Here is a 12,100-nt window from a genome sequence, read left to right on the forward strand (position 1 = left end):
TGCCACTGGTCAGAGTAAACCACGAATGTGTGCTGATGGCCAGATGCTCTAATAACAGAAGAACAGACTTCATGGAAATAAATGAAAAAAATTGAATGAATCAAAGACCCCAAAATCAATTTGTAAAATCATCAAAACACCTGAAATAATGAAATGCAAGATAACAGAACATAAGAAATTTCTGTCTTGAAGATTCAACCTCATCTGCTGTAAAGTTCAGTTTCTTATACAGTGCCAAGTATGTTGTTAAAATAAATGGTAAAGATGTAGTTTGAGATACAACTAAAGTTTATTGAACCATGAACCCCAAACTGCAAGAACAGAACAATCACAGCGAGACAAGTGTTTTATGTGCAATAACTAAAAGTCTGTTGTGATCTCTTTTCTAAAATAAATATACAAAATGGTTGTAATAATTACACCAGCTGTGGAACTGAGTAAGACAATCTGCATTCATTTTCATTTTTATAAGATTAACTATGCCAATTAGCTAGTACTGTTGGAAATGTTTAAAATGCAATGCAGCTGAAAGTAATCCAAGAAAGTTTTTTTCTGCTTTTAAACAAATAAATGAGCAACTTTTATTTAGCTAAATCTTTCTCCTCCAGTCAATGTCTTGTCTTCTTACGGCTACTTCCTTCTGCTTCCGCCGCCATTGGCTAGAATCATCACCAGCCTCATGAAGATATTGAGCGTGTCCATGTAGATGCCCATGCACCTGGAAGAGCAAGAGAACAGCGATGATAACAGACTGCAGCAACACAGGTAAAAAACATTTGCTTCCTCTTGCCCACAGAAAGCACTTACGCATTAATGGGGTCATATTTCTGAACGCCATAGAGAGGGTGTGTCTCGGCTCGCTTTATGACTTTCTGTGTGTCATACAGCAGAAACATGCTAAACAGGACCAGACCTCCATAAACGGCCACCGAGTATAAGCCGGCCCCGAAAGCCGAGGTGGGGGGCAGAAACATGGAGCCTGTAGAGAGGAGAGATCAGATCAAACTCATGTGAAGTAACTGTTTTAATCTGATTAGACAGAGATGCTCTCACCCAGAGACGAGGCGAACACCACGCCGAAGCCCACGGCCAGCGGCCCGCCCAAGCTCAGGAACTTATCGCTCGGAGCACACATGGCCACCGTAGAAAGACCGCCCACGATTCCTGCGGTGTACCAGGCCGCTCGGACCATCAGCGGACCGCCCAGAAGTGTAAGCGGAGCAATAACGGCCCCCATCACACCTGCACATGAAGAGTTAGCAGTGAAAACTGACCTCGCAGCGCTCTCTGGAGGTCAGCCAAAGCACACTCAGTCTGTCCAGGAGCTCTTTACCTGCGTGTAGAGCCCAGGCCAGGTGTTTCGGCAGCGGACTGTGTTCATATGAGATCGACCTCACCAACATCCCGGCACCGATCATAGCAGCAAACGTGGCACCAATAGCCTGAGGATTGTTGATAAGGTTGTCACAACATTAAATGTCAATGTGGATATTAAACTTCAAGCTGGATCATTACCACGCCATAGTATCATTTATATAGCTCTTCTTACAATCCAGATTGCGTCAAAACAGCTTTACATTACGTTTTGCTGATTTTTTGCTATGAAAAATGTATGTGAAGTGTGTAATGAAATAAATAAAAAGCAGTATGATCAGCTGCGTACCAGCCAGGAGCCCCTCATCATGAGTCCCATGAGCGCCGGCGTTCTGCTGACCGCCACGGCCGAGAGCGCCGTCAGACCCACGCTGCCCGCGAAATACATGTATGTGGAGTGAATCCTGTCCTTCACGTACTGAGGCCAGATCCTGTCAAACACACAGGACTCCTGAAATGACTTTACATGAGGAGCTCTTACAGAATCTGTAATGTATTAAATCCAGCTCAGTTGAGCTTATTGTAACAGGACACAATCGTATAATGAAGCCATTTATAAAACTCAAACGTTAAAATGAGAAGTAAAATGTGTCAGCCTTTATCTACTGTAGTTCAACTCCACAGAAACTTCTGCAGAGATCAAAATGAACAGCTTCGCAGTCATTCAGACAGGATCAGATTACACCAAGATTACTAAAGCTGAGAGCTGCTGATTCATGGCACATTAAGATCAGTCCTAGCCTTTATTTCGTTTAGTGTCTGAATGCGAAGGTGACTCTTACACTGCTTTCTCGATGGCTCCGATCTCATTGGACATCCCAAGGCCATAATAACACAATGCTCCGAGTCCAACGGCAGCGCCTCCGGCGAGGATGATCCGACCCATGCTGTCGACTGCAGAGAAGAAAATCACAAGCATCAGCTGTTTCTTAGAGAGTTGACTTCAGCTTTTGATTTTGAAGCTTTAGAGATTCAAACATGCATTTGTCACATAATGTTCAGACCTAGCATTAGCCTCTAGTGATCTGATCACATGAACCAGATACAGCTGAGATCAGGGTCTAGGCTAAGAGGCTAAGACTAACATTTTCCCTCCACAATCCAAAGACACACAGAACAGGTGTGAGTCTGCACGTTTGTTTGATTATTAATCCAGTAAGCTTGAGCTTTCCCTTCTTGATTGTATTTTGCTGGTAAATGCTGTGGAGTATTTCTGTATAGCATTTCTAACCAGCAAGCAGAACTCGTCTATCTCAAATGAGCCTAATGACTGTTGATGAGACACATGGTACAGCCGTGTCTTTTAAAACATGTTAACAGAATTCACTTTTAATTGCTGTGTCCATAGCAGGCTCAAACGCTGATTCCTGAACTTGATCTTTGGCCGTCTTGTTCCGGCGGAATCCCAGCCGAGTCCTGGTGGAATAACCCTGATCAAAAACAACATGAAACACATGATCAGAAGACAACGTTTAAATGCAGCTCTTCTCTGGCTAACAGCAACACAAGAGGTCAGGAACCTGCTGTGGTCTGATCTGGGGTGGACCGGACTTCATCAGGGCTGGACTCCGCAGGACTGACCGCAGACCCAGCACAGGGGCTGACCGCAGACATGACAGGCGTGCTACCAGCATTACTGACCGCTACTGAGTCCAGTCTGATGAACATGGAAAACAGGCAAAAACGAGAGATAATCATCATTCCTTATGAATAGTAAAGCAAAGATACTTTCGCGTGAAGCAGAGTGAATTTGTCTGCTAAACAATACATTCAAACAGGACAAGAAGAACGTTATATGTTACACACTCAAGAACAAGCAGAGGATGTTCAGCGCTATCCTTGTTTGCCTAAAACACGAGTCCAGCAAATAATCCGTAGAACAACTTTTTTACACTGTACTGTATTTTAAAAAATACATTTAGAAGTAAAACTCACCGGCTGGTTTGTTATCTAATTTCACCTTTCAGAGGAGTCTGTACCAATGACGCAACAAACTGTAAACACGTTCCTGAACGTTCCTGGTGTGATGTCATAGACAGGCGACAGACCCGCAAAGCACCACGGGTCTTGAAGTTTGGACTTCATTTTAGACAAACGTTGTAAATTTGTTAGCTTTTTTAGAGTTAGCTTTTAAATACTTTATGTTCCGTTTGTTTATTCTATGTGTTTTTATTATTAATCGCATAGAACTACTAGAATAACAAGACTAAAGGAACGATTAAATAAAGTAGTGGTCTGATAATGTTAGGACTGAACAACATAATTTAAAAAAATAATTGATGAATACTGAATATTGTTACACAATTGTTTTGTGTTTGTAATAGGTTACTTCATATAAAATTCATATAAAATTCGATATATAATATAATAATGAAATCTTTTTGAGAAAGTAGCCATATTTTTTCCCCACAATTAAAATCCTACTACAATATTATTCCAATAAACATTCTGTCGTTTCTTTAGCCTATGCCTCGAAACAATGAGGAATTTATTGTATTTGTTGATTCTACGTGATACTTTTACCAAGCTCTCTTACACTGTATTTGCGCTCCTGTAATAAAACATGTTGTTGTTGTTGTTGTTTTGTTATGATGGTGTTTGTTAGAATGCGCTGGCGTCGGCGCGGGGGCGCGCACGTCACGGTGACGCAGCGGCGCTGTTTTGTGTCGGTCTGCTGGAGTCAGACTCGCTCCGCGGATGAGACGCATCTCGGTCTCTCCAGCCCGTTTGCTTTTATTAGTAAATGTATATCGATGCACTTACACAATATATGTGTGAGGCTTTTTTTGTATTCCCGATCAGTTTTAGATGTTTTTGTAGGTAACTTCTTGATTTAATAGTTTCAATGTGTTATAAATCTAGACACGAATGATTATCAAATGATGGATTGGATTTTTTTTTATTATTGAATGCTGAATTTTACACACCGTGATCTGGATTATACTGTTTTTTTGTTTTTCATCAAGTGAACGAGGAAACTAATGAACGCGTAAATATAATGGTACAGTATCATCATGCTTTATTATATTCCGTTATCATTTCGAAATGATGATGAATGACTTTCTCATTGTCTGATATAATTATTGAATGACACTGTGAGAGAGTCGATGTATGGCTCATCTGTGATCTGATGCTGTAACAGATGTATTAATGCATCACTTCATCAGTGCGCGGTATTAATGTGATCATATCGATGTGTGATTCGGCGAAGGCTCGTTTCCTGGAGATTTGCTGAAATGATTCGTGTGTTTCTCGCCGGTCTTTAGCTCGTTCTGATCAGACGAAGTGCTGCTGTTTACTGAGGGTTCTGTGTGTCAGTCTCATAGTGTGTGTGTGAGGAATGTGACACAAGTGTGAGATCAAGCACAGCTTCCAGGTCTTTTTACATGATGATAATCAATAATCACTGAATAAATCTAAGATTTAAGCTAAGATTTGCATGTTGCTTATGTAGATGGTTATCATCAAGAAACAAGAATTATAGCACAGATAATAGGAAGCATTTTAGACGTAGTTTTATTGCGCAGCTTGCAGTTAGTTCAGGTTTTAGTTAGATGACCAGAGATGAAGGAGTAAACGAGACAGTGTGGGACAATGAACGTTCGCCCGGCTAAATACATGAACTGATTTGATCAGAGTTTGGTGGTGATGTAAAGGTTTTCTGAGTCTAATTTGTGGCTCAGGTTAACTGTGCAGGACAGAACTTGCCTCCTAACCACTGTCTGCTGGCCGGACAGCTTCTCTCTACAGTACTGTGTAATTATCCCACACAAGCAGGTCACAAATATCCCTGCTTTAGACGGGAGGATTGGGTAAAGTGTTCCTGAAGGTGAGAGTCTGGAATATTTCACTGGCTTTGAAAGTTTACTCATCCATCACCCTTCTCATAAATCCCAATGACAGACTAATTATACATCATTAAAATAGTCCTTTCTCATACTGTTGACACATACCAATGTACTGTGTATGTATGATGCTGTACAATGATACAATGTCATTTTTTTAATCTTTCACAAATACGTTTTTGACACAAAGCCTTTAAACTGGTTCTTCTTGAGAGAAAGTGATTCTGAATGCAGCGGGTTTGTTCATAAAACGCTCTAGTATTTATCATTGAAACTGGAATCTTACAGATTCACATTTATTCAAATAACAGACTACATAGGATTTACTCTGTCTGAACCTGACAGAGTGTTGAGTCAATGTGTCTGGGATGATCCTGTGATCTTTGCTGCCAAACATGTTTTTTTCTCACCAGTTTAATTGCAAATGTACGGCATCTATGCACAGACATAAAATGTAAAGACTTGTTAGATGATCTGGGTTATTTGTATGTCAACACGATTGTGTGTATAAAAGAATAAAGATGTAAGTCAAACTGTATTCACTGTATTCGATTTGGGATTTAGCTGTATTGTGGTTTTAAGGCAATATTTCCGTCACAGTTGCTATTGAGTGTAATGAATGTTGTTATGTTCTGTGTCTGATTTCAGCAGTTTCTGTGAGAAATCTTCAGATTTAAACTGCAAATGTTGCATATCAAAGTATTTATTTTAACTATAATGTATTTTTCAAATGATAAGGTTAAATCAGTGTAATCATTTCTGAAAACAAAGTCTCAAATGTTAACATTAAACATAAACTAACTGTGAACATTTTTACAGGATTTATTAACCTTTGTTAATGTTATTCAAAAATAACAAATTTGTTCATTGTTTCTAATGTTAATAAATTTTTTTCATATGTTTGTATGCACTAATGTTAACAATCAATCAATCAATCAATCATTTTTATTTATATAGCGCTTTTAACAACACAGGTTGCATCAAAGCACTGTACAGTATTAACAAGTGAAACCTTGTTGTAAAATGCTACCCAGATTTACGTTTTTGTATTAATCAGTGATTGCTTGCACGTAAAAAAGACTGTCTTTATTTTTTAGTGGTGTTTTTAGATTTTAATTTAAACCCTACACAGCATCCTTTGCTGTGGTGTCAGTATTGTAGATAATTCAGTCAGATATAATTAGTGGTCTTTTCTAAAACAAGAATCACTATTATTATTACTTCTTCTTTGTCTTCTGCTTCCAGTGAAAACTTCAGTAAGTCTTTATGCAGCATATTGAGCTGTGAATATACCTCAAACTATGCAGAAACAGCATAGAAATACAGCTGAATTAACTCCATATGACCGGCCTGCCAGTCGCTCACAGAACTGTCCTCACAAACACGTCAAAATCAGTTTGAATCTTGAGTCTTTTTATGCCTTATAGAGAGATTTATGAAGATTATTTATGAAAACCAAACCTGTCATAATATGTCAGACTGCAAGCATGGGTTTTACATATATTACTTTTACAGTGCTATTAATATAAAATATATTTAAATGAACGCTACTAACTATGCTCCTATATATAATGCAGTCATATGAGACTTTAGAGTAATTGTCCACATCAACCATCCATGACTGCAAAGAGAGGTTGAATTAATAATTACACACATGCTATGAAAAGAGAAATATTTTAAATCAGATGTATTTGTGGATCAGCAGTGGAGAATAAATCTAGATTAGTGTGGTTTTACAGTGTTTGTCATGACTCATGTGTCACATGTGTGTTTTATTTCAGTGTCTAACAAGAGGAAAAAGATGAAGCAATGATCTGAGAGTCAATCACCCCCTGAACACTATCACACACAAGAATGCGCATTAAATATACCATTTCTATCATCTTTATCGTGGCTCTGGTCATCATAGAAAAGGAAAACAACATCATTTCAAAGTAGGTTGCTTTCTCTTTCTTTTTCTGTTTGTTCCTCTGTATGTGTTTAGTTTGGTGAAGCTGTGGTGGATTACATCAATCTAAATAACAAAAAACGTTCAAAGCTTGCCGTTGTTGGTGAACAGGTGTTAATAATTTTGCTGTGTACAAATTTCTGTTCTTAGAGAAACTGCTACTTTAAGAGGGGATTAGACATTAAAGGGATAGTTCCATTGACAATTTATTTTTCTTTTTTCTAATCATTTCTTCATGTTTTATTTTTGGAAAGAAAACATTTAGAAGACAAGTTGATGTTATATGGACAAAAAAATTGTTTTGCAGATGAAATGAAGTCATAGATGTTTGGAAGGACAGAATGTTTATTTATATAGCGCTTTATTGTGTATTGCCATACACCCAAAGCACTTTACAATCATGTGGGGGATCTCACCTCAACCGCCACCACAGTTTTTGTGTGAGATGTTCCTATTAGCACCAATAGCTTTATCCTGTGGCTCTCTTCTGTCTGTTTCAGGGTGTCTGATAAACTGACCCCTAGACTGACCCCGCTGACCCCTCTGTTGCTGCTCAGTGCTTCTCTTCTGTCCTCTGCGCAGCACAATGTCTCGATGGACCTGAGTGTTCTGGAGAACTCGACTCGGAGCGTCGAGCGGAGCCCTGCTTCAGCAGCTGGAGGACGCAAGCACATCCTTCTGCTGGCCACGACTCGCACCGGCTCCTCATTCGTGGGAGAGTTCTTTAACCAGCAGGGCTCCAGCATGTTCTATCTGTTTGAGCCGCTGTGGCACGTGGAGCGTATGCTAACCGTGGAAAGCGGTGGGACAAATGCCTCAGTCGCAGGGCCGGCCTACAGAGACGTTCTGCGCCAGCTGCTCCTGTGTGACTTCTCTCTGCTGGAGAGCTTCATCGAACCGGCTCCGCGGGATCACGTGACCGCTGCGCTCTTCCGGCGTGAGTCCAGCCGCTCTCTGTGTGAGGAGCCGGTGTGTACGCCGCTGGTCAGGAGAGTATTTGAGCGCTATCACTGCCGCGAGCGCCGCTGTGGGCCGCTCAACCTAACACTGGCCGCTCAGTCCTGCTCTGTAAAACAGCACCGTGCCATCAAGTCTGTCCGTGTGCGGCAGCTGGAGACACTCCGGCCCCTGGCCGAGGACCCCCGGCTCGACATGACCTTTATCCAGCTGGTCAGGGACCCTCGTGCTGTCCTGGCCTCGCGCATGGTGGCCTTCTCCAGCAAGTATGACATCTGGAAGCGTTGGGCTGTGGACGGAGACATGCCGGTGGATGAGGACGAAGTGAGGAAGCTCAAAGGAAACTGTGACAACATCCGCATGTCCGCCGAGATTGGCCTGAAGCAGCCAGCATGGCTCAGAGGACGCTACATGCTAGTGCGCTATGAGGACATTGCGCGATTCCCCATGCGCAAAGCTGCAGAGATGTACGACTTTATAGGTATTCCCTTCACGGCAAAGGTGGAGGAGTGGATCCTAAAAAATACTCGGGCGTCGAAGGAGGTCAGTGGAGTTTACTCCACACAGAAGAATTCCTCGGAGCAGGTGGAGAAATGGAGGTTTAGCATTCCCTTTAAACTGGTGCAGCTGGTGCAGAAAGTGTGTGGCCCTACAATGACTCTGTTTGGATACAAGTTTGCAGAGAACAGAGACATGCTGACTGATAAATCAGTGAGTTTGATTGAGGAGAGAACATTTTTGTGATTCTAAACCTAGGCTGTGTTTGAAATGCCATACTCTCATACTACTTGTACTATTTCTGCAGTATCCAGTGTGTATGCTGTGCATAGTAGACAAATGTTCTGTATGCATGAAATATTTGCCAGAATCTGCTAAATTTAACTCAAGCCCACTGAAATCAGTACAGAAGCTGTGTTCGGAATGACATACTACCATACAACTCCTACTATATTGCAGGATGCTGTGTGTATACTTTGATTAGTATGTGAATTTTCTGCACCAAATGCCCAAACTACTTGCTATATTGGCTGAAATTTGATGTATGCATCTGAAGACATGAGATACTGTTTCACAGAACAGCAACGCGCTCCATGTGACTGTCATCTTCAAATGCATAAATGAACTGGAAGTGGGGAATAGTCGGCAGGACAGAAACTGTACTTTAATCTACAGCACATTTCCAACAAGTGATGTGACATCACTTTATATATATATATATATATATATATATATAGTGCTTTATACAGTCTTGATTGTTTTGATGATATTAAATAATAATAATTCTAATACTGCAGTAATGTAATATAGAAATAAAATATAGAAATAAAAATAATATTAAAATTATGTAAACAAAATGTATTTCCACCCACCAATGCCTGGCTGCGATAAACAGCACTGAAAAAAAACACGTGTCCATCTGCACTGTCAGTGGTGTAGATGTGTGCTGATGAAGCGATTGACCTGTGGTTGAACCTGCCTTTTGTTAAACTTGTGTTACTCCTTTTTTCTTTATCAGAAAGGCATTTATTTTCAATTAAAATTAAATTACTTTCTCAAGAAATAATAAATAACAGCCCCTTAATAATACAGAGTGTAATAAAACAGGTATGCTTAAATGTAGGTTTTTGTCCCAAAAAATTGGCATTCATCTAATTAAATGTATATAATAATTTATATTCAATATGTTATTGCATAATGATTTATAATATACTATAGTACTGACGTATAAATATCTAAAGAAAATGCTGCTATTTCAGAGTAAACAGAATTTAGCATTATTTGCATTTAGTGCAACTAGAATATATCACCTTTTCCAATTAGTGTAACTGTAAAAATATAATTGTTGTGAAATGTGTTTAATTGGACAATATTGCATTGTTTACTAGGATGAGCCTTATTAACAAGTCTTTGTAAAAAGAACGGTGAGCACATTTGTTGTAAGGTAACAGGCCTGGCAGCTGTGCTGAATTAATGTTTGTGTTTGTCATGTGACAATTAAGCATACTACTCTGAAATATTTGTTGCTTATTGTATACTGTTTCACACACATTTCTTTAAAAAAATAGTAGGCAGTATACACTGTGTACTGGGCAGTAAGTAGTAAGCAAGTGTGCCATTTCAAACACAGCCCTATGCTTCATGAATAAGGCTGACGAGATTCATGACGCAATTTTGATCGAAAACAAGCTGCAAAATAAAGTCTTTGCATCACTTCTAAAGTATTATTAAAAAAAAGAATATAATTTCCTTCGTTGATAAATGGCCAGTGAGCTCGTTTTGATGAGAAGTTGAAGACAGGCATTGCATTGACTGTATATTCTGTACTGTATGTGCGATTGTTTGACAAGAAATGAGTTGCTTTGTGTATTCAGATATTCTTTCTGCAGCCGGATTGCAGAACTATATCAAAAGTCGTCGTACAGAAAACAAAAACATTTTTATAGATTTAATATATTGTCTTATTTGACAAGGGCTCTTTCTAATTATGTTCATATTGCATTATTTAAATTTGTTACAAAAAATCCAAAATGTCTAGTAATACAGGCTTGAATATTTCTCTTAATGGATTAATAAAGTTTTACTTAACCTTGCCTAAAATTCATTATGTGTTTTCTGTGTCCTCAAGATTTGATCGATGACTGACAGCCGATCTGTAGGAGCAAATTTCACATGGGCCTGTGAAGAGAGCATGACATGAACAATGATCTCTTTGAGAGCTGCTGAGAAGTCATGAGTCCAAATGTGAAAGATGGGTTAAAGCACGTATTAGTGTATACAGTCCAGGAATACATATAAACCTAAATGATGGCCCAGAAACACCTAGTAGTACAGCATTTCTCTAAACAATGTTGTTTTTTCATTTATATGTGCTTTTTGAGCTTCATTCTCGTGGGTCATGTCAACTTCATGTGCTAGCACTTAACATTGTTCTGCCTTCGAGGAGGAAGAACCTGCTTGCTAGCAGCTGCTAATCAGCTGTTGTGTTTATTACTGTGCCGTCTGCTATTTAGAGCGCCAGTGAAACTCCAACATGCTCATTTACGCTGAGCCCCTCCTGTATTTGGGGCAGAGCGGTTAACTCAAACTGACCTCACCCTCCCACCCACACACAGCCCGGGATCTGTTCAGTCACCTCACATCCAGCACTTAGGTGCAGCATACGCATTTCAAACCATTGCTTTCGATAGGATCTGCAGCATATGGTAAAATATGAGCATCTTGCAAAGAAATTTATAGCACAGGACTTTTTAAGCTTCATGAGGTCTGAAGGAACTGCGTGGTTTGTGTGGGCTGTGTGACGAGGGTGGAGCATGTGTATATGGTCAAAGCAAATATAGAAGAACCCAACCGCTTTCCACAGTCTCAGAGGCCCCTTTTTTCCTCACAAGTAAAATCAGGCCATTAAGCTCCACCCTGCAAACAGACCACCACATCAGATAATGAGAGAGCTGTAATATAAACCCCTTTGAGAAGAGTGCATCAGTGCACTAAAAATAGCTAAATCAACTGGGTTTATTCAGGTCCAAAATGTTAAGTTCACTAAATTAACTTATCGCTAACAGTTGCTGGTTACCATTTTCTGCAGTGTTGTATTGTGTCTTTCAGGCAGTGCAGTATTTCAAATGTTGCTTGTATGCAGTTTTATGATTTTTTGACCTGGATCATAATGTACTAATTTACAAATCATGTTGATTTACACAGAAACATTTTAAGAGTTACAGTCTATTATTACTTATTTAATTCCCTTATTCCTACTCAGCTGTACAGTACGTGTGTTTAAAGCTGTGTCTGAGAATCAAACCATCACAGACAGAAAATAGACACTGTTGGACTATATAAACAACACCACTCAGGCACCTGGTTTTACAGTTTTTTCTTCTTCGAACTAAAACATCCTCTTCATAATGTTTTAACCAAAAGAATCAAAAGCAGCCAAAGGCAATGGTATGGGCCAGTCTTTTATGCATCAACATAA

General features: G+C 39.6%; 2 protein-coding genes across 6 annotated transcripts; one reads left to right on the forward strand and one right to left on the reverse strand.

Moving 5' to 3' along the window:
• Positions 1 to 270: 270 nt before the first annotated feature.
• Positions 271 to 3,460, reverse strand: ghitm (growth hormone inducible transmembrane protein). The gene is made up of 9 exons (XM_043231236.1): positions 3,310 to 3,460; positions 2,895 to 3,031; positions 2,702 to 2,804; positions 2,157 to 2,268; positions 1,664 to 1,805; positions 1,334 to 1,442; positions 1,054 to 1,242; positions 808 to 979; positions 271 to 718 (listed from the first exon to the last, which is right to left on the reverse strand). The coding sequence occupies exons 2-9, from the start codon at positions 3,006 to 3,008 to the stop codon at positions 631 to 633; spliced, it is 1,029 nt and encodes a 342-aa protein (XP_043087171.1). The 5' UTR covers positions 3,009 to 3,031; positions 3,310 to 3,460; the 3' UTR covers positions 271 to 630.
• A 593-nt stretch (positions 3,461 to 4,053) lies between these two features.
• On the forward strand, positions 4,054 to 11,401 carry chst3b (carbohydrate (chondroitin 6) sulfotransferase 3b). Of its 5 annotated transcripts, XM_043231057.1 has the most exons (4): positions 4,054 to 4,375; positions 7,001 to 7,153; positions 7,668 to 8,835; positions 10,751 to 11,401. In XM_043231057.1, exons 2-4 carry the CDS (start codon positions 7,074 to 7,076, stop codon positions 10,754 to 10,756), a joined length of 1,254 nt encoding a protein of 417 aa, XP_043086992.1. In that variant the 5' UTR covers positions 4,054 to 4,375; positions 7,001 to 7,073; the 3' UTR covers positions 10,757 to 11,401. The 5 variants fall into 5 exon arrangements, with proteins under 5 accessions (XP_043086992.1, XP_043086989.1, XP_043086991.1 ...); XM_043231054.1 differs by lacking the exon at positions 10,751 to 11,401 and having other exon boundaries at positions 7,668 to 10,715; XM_043231056.1 differs by lacking the exons at positions 4,054 to 4,375; positions 10,751 to 11,401 and adding an exon at positions 4,382 to 5,203 and having other exon boundaries at positions 7,668 to 10,715.
• Positions 11,402 to 12,100: the final 699 nt, after the last annotated feature.

The sequence above is a fragment of the Puntigrus tetrazona genome, unplaced genomic scaffold, assembly GCF_018831695.1.
Source record: "Puntigrus tetrazona isolate hp1 unplaced genomic scaffold, ASM1883169v1 S000000283, whole genome shotgun sequence".
NCBI classification, from domain to species: Eukaryota; Metazoa; Chordata; class Actinopteri; order Cypriniformes; family Cyprinidae; genus Puntigrus; species Puntigrus tetrazona.